Source organism: Neoarius graeffei, chromosome 9 (assembly GCF_027579695.1).
Source record: "Neoarius graeffei isolate fNeoGra1 chromosome 9, fNeoGra1.pri, whole genome shotgun sequence".
Classification (NCBI taxonomy): domain Eukaryota; kingdom Metazoa; phylum Chordata; class Actinopteri; order Siluriformes; family Ariidae; genus Neoarius; species Neoarius graeffei.
In genome coordinates, this window is record NC_083577.1 from 90,139,816 (window position 1) to 90,161,392 (window position 21,577).

General features: G+C 41.8%; 1 protein-coding gene across 1 annotated transcript in view; it reads right to left on the minus strand.

The window, feature by feature from the left end:
• itgav (integrin, alpha V) overlaps positions 1–18,518 on the minus strand; it is a 59,946-nt gene extending 41,428 nt beyond the window's left edge. Inside the window, exons 1-6 of the mRNA XM_060930444.1 lie at positions 17,927–18,518; positions 11,189–11,319; positions 7,632–7,720; positions 7,405–7,519; positions 6,956–7,017; positions 2,691–2,736 (exon numbers count right to left, since the gene is read on the minus strand). Coding sequence (XP_060786427.1) covers positions 2,691–2,736; positions 6,956–7,017; positions 7,405–7,519; positions 7,632–7,720; positions 11,189–11,319; positions 17,927–18,084 — 601 coding nt within the window. The 5' untranslated portion in view covers positions 18,085–18,518. The remainder of the gene's footprint in view (positions 1–2,690; positions 2,737–6,955; positions 7,018–7,404; positions 7,520–7,631; positions 7,721–11,188; positions 11,320–17,926) is intronic.
• Between the last annotated feature and the right edge of the window lie 3,059 nt (positions 18,519–21,577).

Below are 21,577 nucleotides of genomic sequence, written 5' to 3' on the forward strand. Positions count from 1 at the left end.
ACAAAACAGATTTCCCCAACTCTACATGGCTTATACAGTGAAAGTGAAACTGAAACTCCAGGATTCTGGGAAAGCTGTAGGCTACAATAGATCACTACTAAACGAGACAGATTTCCCCAAATTTACACGGCTTATAAAGTGAAAGCAAGAATAGAAACTGAAACTCCAGTATATTATGATGGCAGTACAACACATCATTGATCCATTTTCAGTCAAATTGACTTGTAATGGCCCTTGTGATAACTTAACACGGTTTCGCATTTCATATCATTGGCTGTAATGTGTATTTAATACTTTTTTGTTTTGGGGGGACTTTTTTTTTAAAAGAGTGTTGAAAATGGAGTTTGGTTTCTTCAATTATACCAAAAAGTTCATCCAATCATGATGCAGGACTTTGATTTTGGAAAAAAAGTTCAAAAAGTTATAACCCTAGTGTACACCCTGGCAGCGAGAGCATAACCGATGATACGGACCACAATGTAGGTTTTGCTAAGTTAGCATGATTTGCAAAGTTAGCTGACACGGATTGTTATACTAACGCGTATAGTCGTATTATGTATTAATACACGTATTACACTGCTTGGGCTAGGGCGGTGACTGCTACAGAACCCCCGACATATCAGTCTTACTACTATAGAGATCTTGCAGTCACGTGACCGGAAAGTACACAACCGCCATCTTGTCGGTCAAAAACACAGCTGAATACTGCTGCACTCGTGTACAGAATGGATCAATTTCAACCGACGGACTACACGGCTCATTTTTCTAATGAACAGATAACTAGATATATGTCTAAAATAAACGATCTACAGATTTGTGACCCTTATGGCTTACCGGACGGAGTTTTCACGACCGGATTTTGAACTGCCAGCGGAATACCCGGACGTGTATAATTACCTCATCAACTTTCCCTCGCTGTTCAGTGGTGAAGCACTGCGTGCTTATAAATCTCTGGACAGTTATCTTTACAGAAATTCAGGATTTGTCAGCGACTCAGATGTGGCATCTTGTAAACAAGAATCCTCATTGGATGGGTAAGTCACTTAAGTATTGAGTATAGCGCTGACCAGCCGATTATAGAATAGAATAAGGTAATTCCAAATCGTCCGTCTTGTTTACCATGGATCTGGCGTTGGAGAGGTAGAGGCTTGGCAGTGGAGGTTTGAGTAGCTGTTTTCTGAGCTTAGTCAACAGGCCGGCTCTGCCTGTAGCCTCGCTTTTGCTTCGGCTCCTGGCACCGCCTCCTTCGCTTTGCTTCCGATAACAATCCACGGAGACCCCGCTGGTCTCGCTATCTCGTCCGGAATGTTTTTTTTTTTTTTCTCGTCCGGAATGTTGTGCATGCGATGGAAATCACTACAAACCGTCATTTTCTGCTGGAAACCAATGTCCAGTAAGTCCATACGGTTGTAGTGGATATTGAAGTCCGGTACAGACGAACAACACGCAAAAATACACACAAAAAACATAAAAACCGTGCACAGGTAGGGAGAGCTTGTAGCCGCAGCCGTTGTAGTAGAATTGTATATAGTAGGGTTTTCCAGAAGAAAAGGTAGAAGTAAAAGCAGAAGTAGAACCAGAAGTAGAAGGCGGAATATGGCGTTTGACCGACACGATGGCGTCTGTCACAATCTGGATCGGCTGTGACGTCACATGCAAGTGCTCCATTAGATTAGGTATAACAAGTACGAAAACAAGTGAAAAGTCAACTTCTAATGTAGTATGCAGACAAATATTTCTTGAAATGATAATCATGTTAGTTGGTTACTTTCACTACGATGTTGTTCAGTCTTACCTGAGAAGACGCCACGGCACACCTGATGATCTCTCCTTCCGCGCTAACAGTGGCTGAAACGCACTGAGCTAATGCAAACAGTCCTCACGACAACCATGAACGCTCGGGAACTGGCAATGCGCGTTCATGTGCTTTGGAGGCGCGGGTAGGGAGGGGGGTGGAGACGCAGGGGGAGGGGGAGGAGGGGTGGAGACGCGGGGGGTGGAGACGCGGGGGGCGGGAGCATGTCGAGGGCGGGAGTGTTTCTTTTCAAAATATGGCTTGCGGGAACCGTTATTCCAAAATCTCATACTGCACCTTTAACCATTTTAATAATTACGCGATAACGTTGAAGAAATTTGGAGAAAACCACCAGCTCGTTTCCTCATAAACAAACCAGCGCTGACGTAGGATTCAGAGGGAGGCGTCCCGCATGCGATGTCATGGAAATCAATATTTGCCGGGAAATCCAAATGCTAAGTGTTTTCAGAGGCGGACCAATTTGCCTCAAATGGCTTGATTTCAACTGAATTTTTCTGGTATTGCGCAAGGTGAAACAATTGCACAAAATGCAAAATGTGACAGATATTTGACCAAAGTTTAATATAAAATAGGAGAATTGCATCGATCTTGCTCCTGAATTTACCCGTGATACGCACTTTAAGTCCTAATGTTGAGAGTTTGATGTTTTCTCACCGACACAAAAACAAACAATGAACTACTGACATCGCTATAGCAACCATCAGCTGGCTAACGATAGTGTATGTAGTTCCCCAGGGGGTGGTTCCTGGATCTACATACCATACTGAGCCCAGACCTGTGGGACCGAACCAACCTAATTCCTCCCAGACCCTGAAATTGTGATGTTCAGTGTTTAGTCCCAGATTAAACACAGTGAGACAGCGGTGTGACTTACCCTGCCAGTAAAAACTCCCCGGTCCTCCAACCACCACACGTTTATTCTAACAGAGTAAAGGAGAGAAGCAGAAGGTGTTCAGACACACACACTTTCATCCATTTCCTGCTGCTCTCACTGACTTTTTATCCTCCGTTGGGCCAAAGTGATGAAACAGTAAACATGGAGGAGAAAAAGATCGGAGTCTCGTTACTGAGTGAACATCAAAAGATTGACAAAATGGAAAATATGCTAATATTTGGTTACACCAACCTGTATTTCATCTCTGTTACTGATCGTAATAAATCTGATCTAGAGTCCGAGTCAGGCTGGTTAGTGAGCAGGCATTAACTAGGGCTGGTCAAAGTGTTGTCATGGTAACAGTGTTTTTAATCGGCACAAAAACGCTGAGGTCAGTGATTTTACAAGGAAAGAGAAAGTGTGTGTGTTTTCTTTTTCATGTTTTTTCCTTTCATCCTGTTTTCATAAATCTGTTTCCTTTAATTTTCTCTCTTCTTGTTCATCCTCTTATTCTTTTATCGTTTTGTGTCTTTTTTCTTTCTTTTCCTTTTATTAACCACATTTATAACCAGAATTCATCCACTTTTCTTTTTTATATATTTTAATTTTCCTCTCATTCTTTTGTTTCTTTCCTTCCTTTACAGTGGTGCTTGAAAGTTTGTGAACCTTTTAGAATTTTCTATATTTCAGCATAAATATGACCTAAAACATCATCAGATTTTCACACAAGTCCTAAAAGTAGATAAAGAGAACCCAGTTAAACAAATGAGACAAAAATATTATACTTGGTCATTTATTTATTGAGGAAAATGATCCAATATTACATATCTGTGAGCGGCAAAAGTATGTGAACCTCTAGGATTAGCAGTTAATTTGAAGGTGAAATTAGAGTCAGGTGTTTTCAATCAATGGGATGACAATCAGGTGTGAGTGGGCACCCTGTTTTATTTAAAGAACAGGGATCTATCACAGTCTGAGCTTCACAACACATGTTTGTGGAAGTGTATCATGGTACGAACAAAGGAGATTTCTGAGGACCTCAGAAAAAGCGTTGTTGATGCTCATCAGGCTGGAAAAGGTTACAAAACCATCTCTAAAGAGTTTGGACTCCACCAATCTACAGTCAGACAGATTGTGTACAAATGGAGGAAATTCAAGACCATTGTTACCCTCCCCAGGAGTGGTCAACCAACAAAGATCACTCCAAGAGCAAGGCGTGTAATAGTCAGCGAGGTCACAAAGGACCCCAGGGTAACTTCTAAGCAACTGAAGGCCTCTCTCACATTGGCTAATGTTAATGTTCATGAGTCCACCATCAGGAGAACACTGAACAACAATGGTGTGCATGGCAGGGTTGCAAGGAGAAAGCCACTGCTCTCCAAAAAGAACATTGCTGCTCATCTGCAGTTTGCTAAAGATCACGTGGACAAGCCAGAAGGCTATTGGAAAAATGTTTTGTGGACGGATGAGACCAAAATAGAACTTTCTGGTTTAAATGAGAAGCGTTATGTTTGAAGAAAGGAAAACACTGCATTCCAGCATAAGAACCTTATCCCATCTGTGAAACATGGTGGTGGTGGTACAGGCCTAGAAATTCATATATTTTTTCACCAGCCAGCCGGACTCGTTGCCTTCCAAAGTAACTCGCCAAACAGAAAATCAACTCGCCAAAATTTGTTCATGTATGAATTTTACTTCTGTCAAAAATAACGCAAAAGAGTCTTGTTACCATTGTTCATAACTAATGTGCATTTATTTCAAGACCCGAGTATTTTGATACTGTTGTTAAATACATAAATGAGAACAACACAGAGCACCATAATATAATATCAACAAATAATAATATACTGGAAAACTTGGCAACTTGGTGTATGAGTATTGAAAACAAACATACTTACTACCATGACCAAACATCCCAACCTGAAGAAACTCATTTCAGGGAGGTGTCATGACACACAACCCCCCCACCCCCACCATGGGAAAAAATTCATGCTGCATGACTTTTTCCCCCCATCGCGTGGGGGGGGATGAGTTTCTGCAGGTTGGGATGTCTGTAAACCAATCAGGATGCTCTTTGTCTAGCATGCGCTACATGAACGGGCACACACGCAGTCTCTCTCGCTCGCAGTCATATGCGCGATGCAGACAGTAATGTTTTGCGTGCACGCTCTTGCTCGCTTGCTCTAGATTCCGGGAGATATTCTCCAATTTGCGGGCATCAGGGAGCCGCTATCAATATGCAGGAGGCTCCCTGATGCCTTCCCGGGAGACTTGGGATGTCTGCATGACTACAGCACCCAAAATACGTCCAACATGCTTTCTGTATTTAACCATTTATGAGACAGAAAGCATTCGGAGCTTCATATTGACTAGAAATCAACTTGAAAAAAATTAATTATTCCATAAAAATCATATCGCAGCCAAGGCCTACCCCGCACCCACGTTTGCTTATAAGTCCTTTGTCGTTTCTCCTTCTCGTACGCTTTATCGGCGGCCTTTTTCTCCTCTTCAGACCGAGGTCGCTTTGTCCCCGTCTCTGGCGGTTTCTGTACACCTTTCAGAAAATTCCACATCGCAACATAGCTTTGGCAGATGTAGATGTAAACAACAACAAAAACACGTGTTTAAATGGGCGATAATGTGGCCACATCTATTGAATTTGATAACATGATTACAACGATATTCAACGAGATGCATTATATGCATGCGCAGTAGTGAAAAAAACGACAGCCTGACTCGTACACGATATGATTCGGAATTCTTCGGTATTTTCCGTCCTGCCGATAAACACATCGATTAACACACACATGGCACGCGCTTAATATGTGGCGGCTTTAGTTGACGGTGTGTCCGAATCTTCGCTTCATATATATTTTTTATTTTCAACTAGCCAGCCGGGCTGCCTAGTGACAGGAATTACCCGCCAAATGACAAATTAAGTTGCCTCGGGCGACCGGACCACCGCGAATTTCGAGCCATGTAGTATCATGGTTTGGGCCTGTTTTGCTGCATCTGGGCCAGGACGGCTTGCCATCATTGATGGAACAATGAATTCTGAATTATACCAGCGAATTCTAAAGGAAAATGTCAGGACATCTGTCCATGAACGGAATCTCAAGAGAAGGTGGGTCATGCAGCAAGACAACGACCCTAAGCACACAAGTCGTTCTACCAAAGAATGGTTAAAGAAGAATAAAGTTAATGTTTTGGAATGGCCAAGTCAAAGTCCTGACCTTAATCCAATGGAAATGTTGTGGAAGGACCTGAAGCGAGCAGTTCATGTGAGGAACCCCACCAACATCCCAGAGTTGAAGCTGTTCTGTACGGAGGAACGGGCTAAAATTCCTCCAAGCCAGTGTGCAGGACTGATCAACAGTTACCGCAAACGTTTAGTTGCAGTTATTGCTGCACAAGGGGGTCACACCAGATACTGAAAGCAAAGGGTCACATACTTTTGCCACTCACAGATATGTAATATTGGATCATTTTCCTCAATAAATAAATGACCAAGTATAATACTTTTGTCTCATTTGTTTAACTGGGTTCTCTTTATCTACTTTTAGGACTTGTGTGAAAATCTGATGATGTTTTAGGTCATATTTATGCAGAAATATAGGAAATTCTAAAGGGTTCACAAACTTTCAAGCACCACTGTAAATCATTTTTTTTCTATTCGTTTTCTTCTTGATTTTATTCTCTCCTTTCATTTTTCACCTTTTCTTGACTCATTAACTTTCTTTCATTCATTTTTTTCATCCTTTTCATTCTCTTCCACTTTTCCCTCCTTTCTACTTTTTCCTCTTGATGCATTTATATTTTCAGCTCTCTTGCTGTTTTAATTTTCTTTTTCTTTTCCTGTTTTCCATCCTTTTCTTTATTTTTGTTTCTATTTCTGGATCTGTTTTTATTTATAATTATTTCTTCTTTTTTTTACCCTTCTCATTTTCTCTTTTCTTTATCATTTCATTATTTTTCTTCTTTTCATGACTTTTCTCTCTTCCCACTTTTCCTTTTTCTGTACATTTATTTTCTTTATTGTCTCTCTCTTCACCGTTATTTTCCCTCGTCTCTGTCAGGTGAAAGCGAAGCTGCCGATTGGTCGGATGCTGTAAGTCTCGTTATGACCTCATCAGCTGCAGGAATTTAACTTTAAAGTGTAAACACTCCATCAGTGTGTTTAAACTCTTTGATCTGAAGGAGTTTAAAAGTGTAACATTTATTTCTGAGATTAAAATCTGTTATTGAGGAAGTGCTTTAAACTTTACCTTCACGATGTCAGCGCTGAAACCTGCCTGGCAAAAGCCCTGTCCTTCAGGTGTGGCTGAATCTGTCTCACACACACACACACACACACACACACACACACACAGGAAGTCAGTCAGACAGAAAAACTGAGTCAATGAGGAAGTGCTGTTTCATGCCCTACACAGGGGTTACAGATATTAATCCACTCCACGCAGTGAGTGCTCTGTATGAGCTGAGCACAGAAGGGTAGAGGAGGTGACCGTAGTGCACTTATTTACTGAGGGAGCAGAGACCTGAACCCTGTGCACAGACAGAAGAGGTCCGTGCTCCCTTTCTCAGTGCACTACACAGCGCTGAGTGGAGCACAAGTTCAGGAATACAGGAAGTGGGGAACACTGTGATTTGAGTGTGTGCGTGTGTGTGTGTGTGTGTGTGTGTGTGTGTGTGTGTGTGTGTGTGTGCGTTGTACCGGAGCGACAGGGAGAATATTCCACCACTGTGGAGCCTTTCTTCAGATAACATGTCCCAACAGGTTCACGTTCCTTAAAGCCGTAGGTACTCCACTGGTACAGAGGTGCACACGCCTTCACACACACACACACACACACACACACACACACACACACACACACTATAATACCTGATACAGTCAGACTAATAAAGTTTTCATGTTTTGAACTGAAGTGCAGGATTTACCAGGATGTGTTCTCCGTCTGAGCGCACTGTCGCTCCGAACCACTGACTCGACTTAAACTCCATCTGCTGCCCATTCTCTATCCGGTTATCTGAGAGATGGGGGGGTAGAGAGAGAGAGGGGAGGGGGCAGAGAGAGAGAGATGGGGGTTGGAGAGAGAGAGAGGGGAGGGGGTGGGGAGAGAGAGAGGGGAGGGGGCAGGGAGAGAGGGGAGGGGCAGGGGGAGCGAGAGGGGAGGGGCGGGGGGAGAGAGAGAGAGAGAGAGAGAGAGAGGTGGGGGCAGGGGGAGAGAGAGGGGAGGGGGCAGAGAGAGAGAGAGAGAGAGAGAGAGGTGGGGGCAGGGGGAGAGAGAGGGGAGGGGGCAGAGAGAGAGAGAGAGAGAGAGAGAGAGGTGGGGGCAGGGGGGGAGAGAGAGAGAGGTGGGGGCAGGGGGAGAGAGAGGGGAGGGGCAGAGAGAGAGAGAGAGAGAGGTGGGGGCAGGGGGAGAGAGAGAGAGAGAGAGAGAGAGAGAGAGAGAGAGAGGTGGGGGCAGGGGGAGAGAGAGGGGAGGGGCAGAGAGAGAGAGAGAGAGGTGGGGGCAGGGGGAGAGAGAGAGAGAGAGAGGTGGGGGCAGGGGGAGAGAGAGGGGAGGGGCAGAGAGAGAGAGGTGGGGGCAGGGGGAGAGAGAGAGAGAGAGAGGTGGGGGCAGGGGGAGAGAGAGGGGAGGGGCAGAGAGAGAGAGAGGAGGGGGGAGGGGGCAGAAAGAGAGAGAGAGAGAGAGAGGGCAAGACAGAGAGTGAGCTGTTACTATAGAAACGATAAGATCAGAACAAGTGCATTAATATAAACCTGCAGGACTGTCAGCGCTGCTGTTAGAGAGAATTAATCAACACCTTCGGACCAATCAGAGTCCAGGATTCAGTGCTGTGATGTAAATAAACAGTAATTCAGCGTTAAAGCAGAAGTGCAGGTATAAATAGATTCTCTGTACTTTATTTGTGTCCTTATAACATATAGTGTGTGTGTGTGTGTGTGTGTGTGTGTGTGTGTGTGTGTGTGTGTAAAATGATTAAACCTGAACATGAATCACACTCTGTGATTCACTCTGTGCCTCTCCATACTGTGTCTGTATGATTACAGGGTCAGAACAGACTGCATGTGCAAACATGTCCACACACACACACACACACACACACACACACACACACACAGACACAATTTTGTCTTCGGATACAACTTTAAAAAAAAAAATTAGGTTTAAACATCTCAGGCTTTTCTTTTTGAAAGCACACGCTCCTTTTCCCTCATGGCACATTTTATCTGCTCAGGACACGCCCTTTCACCGAGGACACACCCTGTTACCCCCACTGTGCAGGAGACGCCCTTTCCCCGATGACACACACACACAGGATCACACACATCACACTTTCACCATCTGAGGACTGTTCTGAGGTCCTTGAGGTGGGCGGGACTCGCGTCACATATGTGACTGAGCAGGTGTCTGGCGTTTCACTCGGGTCACGGACAGCTGCGTCCCCAAATTAATAAAACAGCAGCAACTGCAGCCTGCACCGGACCAAAGACGTGGACATGGGAGGTGCCAACTTAACCTCCGGAAGGACCTGCTGAAGCAAGCCAGCTAACCCTAACCCTCTGTTCGGACCACGCCCTGGTCCGGTCGCGTGTTGGGGGAATGTCACAGCGGGGAGGTGATCAATCACCAGCTGTGAGGGAGTTGCTGAGAATGAGTGGGTAATGACTGACAGCCTACACCTGCGTGTGGGTTTATTTTTCTCCTCAGTCAGCTGTTAGAACCCAGAGAGCCACGGAGCTGAGAGGATCTGTCCTGTCCAGAGCTTGATGTTCGCCTTGATTGTGTTTGTGTGCTTAAGAGCACCAAAATGCATCGAAAAACTGAATATTAATGAAAAGAATAGCCCCGCCCTCCTCACGCCTCGCCCCATCAACCAGGATTATCCCAACACCCTGCTAAGAAGCTGCAGCACTCTATACTATAAAGCTAAAGATCATCACACTGAGCTACGCGAGAGTGTGTACAGAGTTAAATACGGTTTAACTTCACGCTCCTCACTGTGGATGACGCCAAGGGATTTCAGGATGTGACACAATTTAGGACAATGTCCTTGACTAGTGATTACAAGCCTGACCTGAAGACATGAAACCTTTCTACACATCAGAAACGGGTTTTTCACGGCCCCACACACCTGAAGTGAACATGCTATGAGACTCTGCACGTAAACCAGCTCCTAGTGAAGCGCTAGAAGGCGTGAGACGGGCGTGGCATCACTGTGTGTCTCTAACAGTGGTCTAACACTCTGGACTACTGACGGTGAGATTGTAGACCTGAGACAAGAAGCCACAAGGGTGCCAATACTTTAATCCTAATGAAAAAAAAAAAACATCTAGTGCCATGTATTCAAAAAAAACACACTGAGTCAGCATAAAGTGTGCTTCGTGCTAAATTCCTCACAGGTCCGGACATGACAAACCATCCTTCTGCTGAAATATCTGCCCTACAGGCAGGCGCACACACACACACACACACACCTCAGGCCCAAAGCTCATCTGTATCCCCATCACACCTTTACAACCTGCGCACAACCACAATGCTGCCTTTAGGGCGTTATGAATCAAAACACAGAACTCACGCTGAGCCTTTACAGCCTTCTGAATTCCACTAAAATAATCCCACGCAGATTTGGTTCTTGCTTTTGATAAATTAGAATGAATAGTTCTGGCTTAAAGGCACTCTGAACCATCATCACCATCATCAGAAAAACACAATAATGTCTTCTGATACATAATTATTGCAATTTGTGTGTTACAAAATGAAAACTCTGCCTTGAAGGCATAGTGAATAATAGACAATAACAGAAATCCACTAATGTGTAATTAAAGACAAATCTCAAATGCAGCCTTCAGGGCATTTGTAAATATCGTTGGAGCTTGGAAAAAGTATCATCACTGCCTTTAAGGCATTTTGAATTATCACACAAAACAGCGCTGCTTTTAAGAGATTCAGAATTATCAAGGGGAAAAGCTATCGCCTTTGGGGCATTTTCAATTATTTACAATCATTCCAACAGAATTGTTAATTACAAAAAATAATCCTGCTTTTAAGGCATTGCTACTTCTAACAACAAAAAAAAAATCAACTCTGAATTTAAGGCGTTACACAAATCTACTGTTTTTGAAACAGTGAATTATTATGAGAGCCAAATGCTGCCTATGAGGCTTTCAAGGTTATCACAAGACACAACTGTGCCTTGACGGCATTTAAAAAAAGATCATAGGGAAACAAGCATGGCCTGTAAAGCACTTTCGACTGTGTAGGGAGAAAATATTGTCTTGAACGCATTATGAATTTTCACTGACAAAAAAAAAACCGGCTTTAGGGTATCGTAGTTACATCAAAAGGGAAATATCAACACCACCTTTTTGGGTATTTTAATCATCAAAAGAGGAAAACCAAACACTGTCTTTTGTGCATTCTGTATTATATCAGAAATCCCCATACTGCTGCCTTTAGGGCACTTTGCTGTAAATGTACTGAGCTCACCTGTGTTGTCGAACTCTATCTGCGTACACTTATCAACTGAATTCCATGGACAACTGTACACGGCACCTCGCTCCAGCACCGAGGAAAGAGAAGACGTGTTGGCTTTAGGAGCACCCACTAGGATGTTCTGCCTGAGGGAGAAACCAGCACAGAGACAGTGAGGCCTTTAGGGCATTCACACAGTGACAGAACACAGTGTGTTCACATACAATAATAATTATTGATACAGTTTGTCCATCAAATTAAAACAAGTTTTTAAGATAATGTTATAAAGGTGATCACACGGAACTCCACTAATTAATAATGAAAATTATACCAGAATTGATTTCCTTTACATGTGGGTTGAAATAAAGTTTACTTCACTGATCATTTTAATTTGTATAACCTCCACTTTGACTATTTATAATATAGTCATAATTAGTTTATTATTACAGAAGAGTTAAAACAATTAATTCATAACATCACATTTATTTACTTTATATCATAACAGTAAATCTGTGATACTGCAATAATTATGAATAATATTACTTACATAAGCTTTAACAAAATAAACAAGCAAATAAAAAACACTATATAAATGGATTTATTAACACTTAAGGCCACTAAAAAATAGTGGAAATAAAAAAAAAAGCTGGGAAAAGAGATTAGATCCCTAAAATAAAATAACCTTTATCATTTCACATTAATAAGTTTTAATAAGTACGTTATCTTTAACATTTTCAATTAAGGCCAAACTTTATTATACACTCAAGTGAGTCTTACAAAAAAACCTCAAACAGTAAAGTATAAATATGCATCATCAATTTGTTGGAAAACAGTCGAATATTAAAAATCATCCTTCATAACCAGTCCATGCCATCCGAGTTAGTTTATCAGACACCAAGATCAGATTATCTACACCTAGATCAGATTATCCACACCTAAATCAGATTATCCACACCAAGATCAGATTATCCACACCAAGATCAGATTATCCACACCAAGATCAGATTATCTACACCTAGATCAGATTATCCACACCTAAATCAGATTATCCACACCAAGATCAGATTATCCACACCAAGATCAGATTATCCACACCAAGATCAGATTATCCACACCTAAATCAGATTATCCACACCAAGATCAGATTATCCACACCAAGATCAGATTATCCACACCAAGATCAGATTATCCACACCTAAATCAGATTATCCACACCTAGATCAGACACCAACATCAGATTATCTACACCTAGATCAGACACCAAGATCAGATTATCTACACCTAGATCAGACACCAAGATCAGATTATCTACACCTAGATCAGACACCAAGATCAGATTATCTACACCTAGATCAGACACCAAGATCAGATTATCCACACCTAGATCAGACACCAAGATCAGATTATCCACACCTAGATCAGACACCAAGATCAGATTATCCACACCTAGATCAGACATCAATATCAGATTACCCACACCTAGATCAGATTATCTACATCTAGATCAGACATCAAGATCAGATTATCTACACCTAGATCAGACACCTAGATCAGATTATCCACACCTAGATCAGACACCTAGATCAGATTATCCACACCTAGATCAGATTATCTACACCTAGATCAGACATCAAGATCAGATTATCCACACCTAGATCAGATTATCTACATCTAGATCAGACAACTAGATCAGATTAGCTACACCTAGATCAGATTGTCTACACCAAGATCAGATTATCCACACCTAGATCAGACACCAAGATCAGATTATCTACACCAGGGCTCGACATTAACGCTTGTCCGAGACAAGTGATTCTTTATGTCGGACAAGTTCATCGTCTCAGTTATTGTCCGATCAGACAAGTGCCAAAATACGCCGATATTCGGGTCACATATCAAATTTATCAGTTTATTCACATGATTTCCGAAGCATCTCACTCGACATATTGTTCTGATGAATCGCCGGATGTTTCTATTGGGAAAGAGCGATGTGCGCATGCGCAATATTCTACTTGTGAAACCGGCCAATACCGCTTTGTGTATTTGATCTGAAAAGTAAACGGTCGTTTATGATTGGTTTTAATCGTGCCATACACGTGGATTTGTTGGATCATTATTCAACTGTATATTTACGTTGAGTTTGTGGTAATTTCCAAATCTTTGAATTGTTGTTGATGGTGTTCGTTATATATCCGAGCGTGTGTGGCGGGGAATGTGCGCCTGCATGCGTGTGGACTGACGGGGAGTGAGGGAGGAGTGGGGAACGTTATCTATGAAATACCAGAAAATACTAGAAAATGTCCCTCCTGAAGTTGGCTTCAGGGTGGGGTCCGAACACGCAGAACTCAAGGGCTGATAGATGAAGATGAATAGAAACTTTATTTGTAGCCATTCATCTGTGAGTCAGTAGAGGTGTGGAGGTTTTCATAACAGGATATATTATCTTGTCATTTGATAACTAGATTTCAGTGTATAATAGTGATTTACAGTATTAATCAGTCAATGTTGTTATCAGTTGTTTTTATTTGTAGCATTGTTGTTGTTTGTTTCTCTTGTCCAAACGAGTGATATCTCATCAAGTCATAAATTTTATGATAATGTTAGTTTTTGTGATATTTGTTGCTGAACTGCAGCGTGCTGATCTGTGTGTATATAACGGTTAGTGTTTCTGGATCTCATAGTATAGTTATTTTGTTCTTAAAATTTTATGTTCATAATTTCTACTCTATTGGAATATATTGCTTCTGAACTTCAGCAGAATAATCGGTGAATTATGGTATCAATCAGTCTGTTTTACTACATTTTTGGACTTTTGCCTCAGTATATCAAGTATTGATTACTTTTAATTCATAGATATTATGCATATGTTGTGAAGTCGGAAACAAATGCAATAAAGATTGTTGGGTTACAAATAGTTTATTTGTGGGGGGTTTTCTCAAATATTTCTTCGGACAAGTAAATTTCCTTTCAACTTGCCCGACAGGACAAGTGGTTTCAAAAGTTAATGTAGAGCCCTGTACACCTAGATCAGACACCAAGATCAGATTATCGACATCTAGATCAGACATCAAGATCAGATTATCCACACCTAGATCAGATTATCCACACCTAGATCAGACACCTCGATCAGATTATCTACACCTAGATCTGATTATCCACACCTAGAACAGATAACTAGATCAGATTATCTACACCTAGATCAGACATCAAGATCAGATTATCCACACCTAGATCAGATTATCTACACCTAGATCAGATTATCCACACCTAGATCAGATTATCCACACCTAGATCAGACATCAAGATCAGATTATCCACACCTAGATCAGATTATCCACACCTAGATTAGACACCAAGATCAGATTATCCACACCTAGATCAGATTATCTACATCTACATCAGACATCAAGATCAGATTATCCACACCTAGATCAGACACCTAGATCAGATTATCTACACCTAGATCAGACACCAAGATCAGATTATCTACACCTAGATCAAATTATCTACATCTACATCAGACACCAAGATCAGATTATCTACACCTAGATCAGACACCAAGATCAGATTATCTACACCTAGATCAGATTATCTACACCTTGATCATATTATCTACACCTAGATCAGACACCAAGAGCAGATTATCCACACCTAGATCAGACACCTAGATCAGATTATCTACACCTTGATCATATTATCTACACCTAGATCAGACACCAAGATCAGATTATTCACACCAAGATCAGACACCTAGATCAGATTATCCACACCTAGATCAGACACCTAGATCAGATTATCTACACTGAGATCAAATTATCTACATCTACATCAGACATCAAGATCAGATTATCCACACCTAGATCAGACACCTAGATCAGATTATCCACACCTAGGTCAGACATCAAGATCAGATTATCTACACCTAGATCAGATTATCCACACCTAGATCAGACATCAAGATCAGGTTATCCACACCTAGATCAGACACCTAGATCAGATTATCTACACCTTGATCATATTATCTACACCTAGATCAGACACCAAGATCAGATTATCTACACCTAGATCAGATTATCCACACCTAGATCAGACACCAAGATCAGATTATCCACACCTAGATCAGACACCTAGATCAGATTATCCACACCTAGATCAGACACCTAGATCAGATTATCCACACCTAGATCAGACAACTAGATCAGATTATTAACACCTAGATCAGATTATCCACACCTAGATCAGACACACGGATCAGACACCTAGATCAGACACCTGGATCAGATTATCCACACCTAGATCAGACACCTACAGTGAGAGCGAGAGAACATCCCTATAAAAGTGATCTGATTGATATTGACGAGTAATCCAGTGGGAAACTGATCAGGAGAGAGAGAGAGCGAGAGAGAGAGAGAGAGCCTGACCACTTTCCTGTGACTCAAAAAGAAAAGCACCGGCAGTTTCCCGACGTCCCGCGAGCAGAGTTTTTACTCTGTTGTACCGACTTCAACCCGCCGTTCCTCCCAAAGCACTGAACAGATCTTAACCAGATACATTTCTCCGGAAAGCAGAGATTAGATTTTTAATGATCGAAAATATTCAAGAGTTAAGCAATGCCAGGTTTGGAAACTCAGATGAGCGTCTGCATGGAGAATTTTCACAGTGCGGCCAGCGAATGTCTGATACGCCTCATTTAACGCTGTGCTGGAAAACTAATGTTTGGAATCTGAAATGCTTTTGGACTGACTCCATGAAGTAGAACCGCGAATTGGCCTAGTGGTTAGCATGTCCACCTCTCAATCGCGAGTTCTACTCACAGTCGGGTCATACAACAGACCATCATAAAAGTGGTACCTACTGCCGTCTGGCAAGGCACGCTGCAATACAGATGCGAGTGGGGAATCAAACTCTCGCGGTTACCAGAGGACCCGCCCCCCACTGTAACCCTAGCTATGTAATAGGCGAGAGGCCGAGGGCTATGGAAACGGAGATCGGCGCCGTCCTGTGCACCACATGGCATGGGAAGGGACTTGACTTGACCATGAAGTAGAAATCATAAATTAAAAATCTATAACAAAGTTTCTGCTGTTTGTACTGTCTCAAAAACTCTTGCACAATACTCTCTCTCATACAGATATAAAACATCAGAAATAAAACCCACAGATTTGATCATTAGTGTTGTTTTGTTTTAGTACAGTATTGTTCTGGTGAATATTGTGATTATATAATCATACCAATTATCAGCACACAACTAGATCAGATTATTCACACCTAGATCAGACACCTATATCAGATTATGCACACCTAGATCAGACACCTAGATCAGATTATCCACATCTAGATCAGACACCTAGATCAGATTATCCACACCTAGATCAGACACCTAGATCAGATTATCCACACCTAGATCAGACACCTAGATCAGATTATCCACACCTAGATCAGATTATTCATACCTAGATCAGACACCTATATCAGATTATGCACACCTAGATCAGATTATCCACACCTAGATCAGACACCTAGATCAGATTATCCACGCCTAGATCAGACACCTAGATCAGATTATCCACGCCTAGATCAGACACCTAGATCAGATTATCCACACCTAGATCAGACACCTATATCAGATTATGCACACCTAGATCAGACACCTAGATCAGATTATCCACACCTAGATCAGACACCAAGATCAGATTATCCACACCTAGATCAGACACCTATATCAGATTATGCACACCTAGATCAGACACCTAGATCAGATTATCCACACCTAGATCAGACACCTAGATCAGATTATCCACACCTAGATCAGACACCTAGATCAGATTATCCACACCTAGATCAGACAACTAGATCAGATTATTAACACCTAGATCAGATTATCCACACCTAGATCAGACACACGGATCAGACACCTAGATCAGACACCTGGATCAGATTATCCACACCTAGATCAGACACCTAGATCAGATTATTAACACCTAGATCAGATTATCCACACCTAGATCAGGCACCTAAATTAGATTATCCACACCTAGATCAGATTATCCACACCTAGATCAGACACCTAGATCAGACACCTAGATCAGATTATCCACACCTAGATCAGACACCTAGATCAGATTATCCACACCTAGATCAGATTATCTACACCTAGATCAGACACCTAGATCAGATTATCCACACCTAGATCAGACACCTAGATCAGATTATCCACACCTAGATCAGATTATCCACACCTAGATCAGATTATCCACACCTAGATCAGATTATCTACACCTAGATCAGACACCTAGATCAGATTATCCACACCTAGATCAGATTATCCACACCTAGATCAGACACCTAGATCAGATTATCCACACCTAGATCAGATTATCCACACCTAGATCAGATTATCTACACCTAGATCAGACACCTAGATCAGATTATCCACACCTAGATCAGATTATCCACACCTAGATCAGAGACCTAGATCAGATTACCCACACCTAGATCAGACAGGTATGGTGTTTATAGCAGGACATAAACTGTTGGGCTGATTATTGTAAAGTGTATTATAGAGTTATATGTTTAAGAAGGTTGATAGATAACTATGTTAGAGTTGATTAGACCCGGATGATCAGACAGTTCATGTTAATATTAATGGAGGAACTCTAACAGACAGATCCACAGCTCTGTTTCCTGCTGACAGGACTCGGTTTAGTGAATTAAAGCCATTTGAAACCTGATGGAGTTACAGATGGGACTCACAGAGTGTCAGCAGCGCTGAAGAAGTCCACAGAGAAGCCGAAGTAACTTCCCTCCGGTCCTGAGAACACTGCCGGCTTCTCCACATCCAGGTTAAAGAGCAGCGCAGGAGGCGCACACAGGAGGAACACGCACAGGGACGAGTACAGCTCAGCCCCCATCTCTCTCTCTCTATCTGTTTCTCTCTCTGTTTCTCTCCCTCTATCTCTCTCCCTGTATCTCTCTGTGTCTCTCTTTCTCTCCCTCCGTTTCTCTCTCTCTTTCTTCCTGTGTCTCTCTCTCTCTGTATCTCTCTCTCTCCTTCTCTCTCTCTCTGTGTCTCTCTCTCTCCCTCTCTGTGTCTCTCTCTCTGTGTCTCTCTCTCCTTCTCTCTCTCTCTCTGTGTCTCTCTCTCTCTCTCTCGCGCGGTGGAGTTGCTCCTCCCTGTCCGGTGTGGATTAAACTCTCCCCGCGGTCTTTCTCTCCTCTTTTAGTTAAATAAACTCGTTATAAACCTCCTCCGGGCTTCATTAAAGCTTTATAACGCTCTACAGTAAAGCTGCCGCACACAGGCGCGCCGATGCTGCTCTGAGCAGGTCCGGAAAGTTCAGGCCGGAAGTGACGTGAGGAAGCAACTCCAGGACGTCATCAGCAGCGCGTTCAACCAGGAAGTGATTCAGTAGCTGCATGCGCGTGGAGCGTCTGTTGTTGTTTCTTTTCTTTTGATAATTTATTTACATATTTATTAGAATTAATGATATAAACATGAATTTATAAATAAATACTGCAATAATGTTTTATATTAGGTTATATCAAGTTTTACAGGAGTAAACAAATAAACACCACATAGAATACAGTATGAGAATGAAAATAAAAATAAACTGTAACCTGCATTCTTAAAACTGACAATATATTACTGTGAATCATTCCACCTGCAGCGTCAAAATATTCATCATAATTCTATTCCAAGCACACTGTAAGCTGTTTACTCTTACCGGCAGCACTTCAACAGTCTGCTCATTTCTTTAAAAACAATGAAGATGAATTTTTATTGGATTTTACTGTTAATGCCAATCTTGCTGATATTAGTGTTTTTTTTTCTTTTCCAGTTTTGTTTTTTATTTTATAATTTTTTTTGTTTCTTTGGTAATTTGTAAATATGGTGTTTTTAATTCTTAAGAGTTTATATATATTGTAAATTAGATTTTTATCAATGAATTTCAATAAAGTTGTCATACACTGAGTCTGTGCTCATTTAAAAATCCTGGGATTTATTTGAGTTAGTGTGTGTGTGTGTGTGTGTGTGTGTTAAACAAATTTACAAGTTTTTGTGAGGTTTTTACAGATAATAATTTATCACTATATGAGTTTTTAATAAGGACCAGTAATTGGATGATTGGTAAATTGATGACGAAACTCATCCTGAACAATTTGCATTTTTATCTGGATAATTACTGCGATCTTCAGCCACATCCTAGATTTATTTTATAATAAAATTCTAATTCTTTATTTTTATCATAAAATAATCACTTTATTTCACAAAATGTGGCCTAAAAAGTCTTATTTATACAATTAACAACATACCAAATGAATCATCCCTATTCCTCTGGTAATTAATAGCTGGGCAATAAATTAAAATTGGCTTAATCCCTTAAAAATACTAATAATGATCTAAAGATACAAATTTTGATATTACAGGCATTTAGCAGATGCTCTTATCCAGAGCAACGTACAACGTACCCAGAGCAGCCTGGGGATCAGTTGGGGGTTAGGTGGTTTGCTTAAAGGTACTTCAGCCATTCCTGTTGGTCCAGGGAATCAAACCAGTGACCTTTTGGTCTCAAAGCTGCTTCTCTGAGCATTAGGACATGGCTTCCCCTCTCTCTCTCTCTCCATATACTGTATATAGGGGTGTTCACACGACAACGTTTACTCCGGTGTAGCACCGGGGCTGCCCCAGTAGAGCGTTCACACGGTACAAAGTTATACCGGTGTAGCCCCTGAAAGCTGCTTAAACCGGTACAAATCTTTTTTTTTTTTTAAAGATTTTTTTGGGGGGGCTTTTTTTCACCTTTATTGGATAGGACAGTGTAGAGACAGGAAATGAGCAGGAGAGAGAGATGGGGAGGGATCGGGAAATGACCTCGGGCCGGAATCGAACCCAGGTCCCCGGATTTATGGTATGGCACCTTATCCACCTGAGCCACGACGCCCCCAAACCGGTGCAAATCTAACCCTGCTCGGGAGGTGGTTTAAGAAATTTACTCCGGAGTAAATGCTAGTTTGCGGGGCAGCACCGATATAAAATGGGACGTCTGAACGCTACAGGGGTAGACTCGCTACGCGTGAGAAGAGTTGATTACATACGGGCATTGCATAATTTGCATCCTGGTATTTTGCGCTTCCAAAATGGTGAATATCAACAACAACAGAACTGCGTGTCTTCCAGTGTTGCCAGATTGGGCGGTTTTAAGTGCAGTTTGGTGGATTTGAACATATTTTGGGCTGGAAAACGTCAGCAGTAGCTGGCAACACTGGTGTCTTCATCCACGTTGTTTTCCCGGCGCTTGGTGATGCCATGACAACCGAGAAAGGGAAGTACATTTTCACGCATGCGCATATTTCATTTCCGCATTATTACTATCGTATAGCACGGTCGCAAAAACTGCCGTGTGAACGCAAGTGGGGCTGCACCGGTGCTAACACGCTTCTCTCTAGTAAGCAGGTTTGTGACGTGTGAACGCTCCACAAAATATACACGGGTGTAAGATATATCGCAACAAAATACATCGGTGCAGCATCGATGCAAATATGTGCCGTGTGAACACCCCTTAAGATGGCACTAAAAGTTGGCTTGATCTTAATTAATAACTAATTCAAAAACCTAAAAATTACTAATTAACTATGATGTTTGATATGAATTCCCGCTAGTCATTTATCTACTTCTAAATCCACTTCAAGAATGTTTGTACTCATCCTCCTACGTGTTCTTGATCCTCTAAGACAGCAGAGCTGACCTCAAGATAGTGAATGAGACTTTACCTCGTATCCACAATATGGTTGTGGCATAGTCCTCCCCTTTCTTGGTCTAATTCTTTTTGTTTAAATGTATTTGATCATGTTATGGTGAATTTTCACTTTGGTTAATGGTTTCCTACCCATTGCGTCATTTGACTCCGTGCTTCCAGCTTATTTTTTTATTTCCTCTACTCACATTGATTGCTGTTTAACTATCGACTGATGGAAATGCAGCGGGATCTAGCCTTCTCTTCATCTTTACATGGACTTTTAATTAACATGACGCTGTTTCCGGATCATTTTTAAATTACAATCATGGGGGTTTCACCTTTAAAGAGAACTCCTACGTAGGTGAAGACTTAAATTTCACTCATGAAATTTAGTTTCTGATCTAAGAAACTAAATCAGACCCTTAAGATGGATCCGTGCGCTCAGTCAAGGTGATGGTGGTGGTGGGGTGTCAGGGGAGTGGCCAGTGAGTTTTACATGTTACCGTAGAGTCTGTAAACTTGTGCAATGCAGTGAAGAGTGTGCTATGTTTCTGAAGGGCGTGTGATGGACAGGAAGTGATAAAAGAACAGCAGCTCCACAGTGTAGAGCGATAGAGCTGAAGGAAGAGCATTTCCAGGTCCGTGTGTGAGGGAGTTAATGACAGAA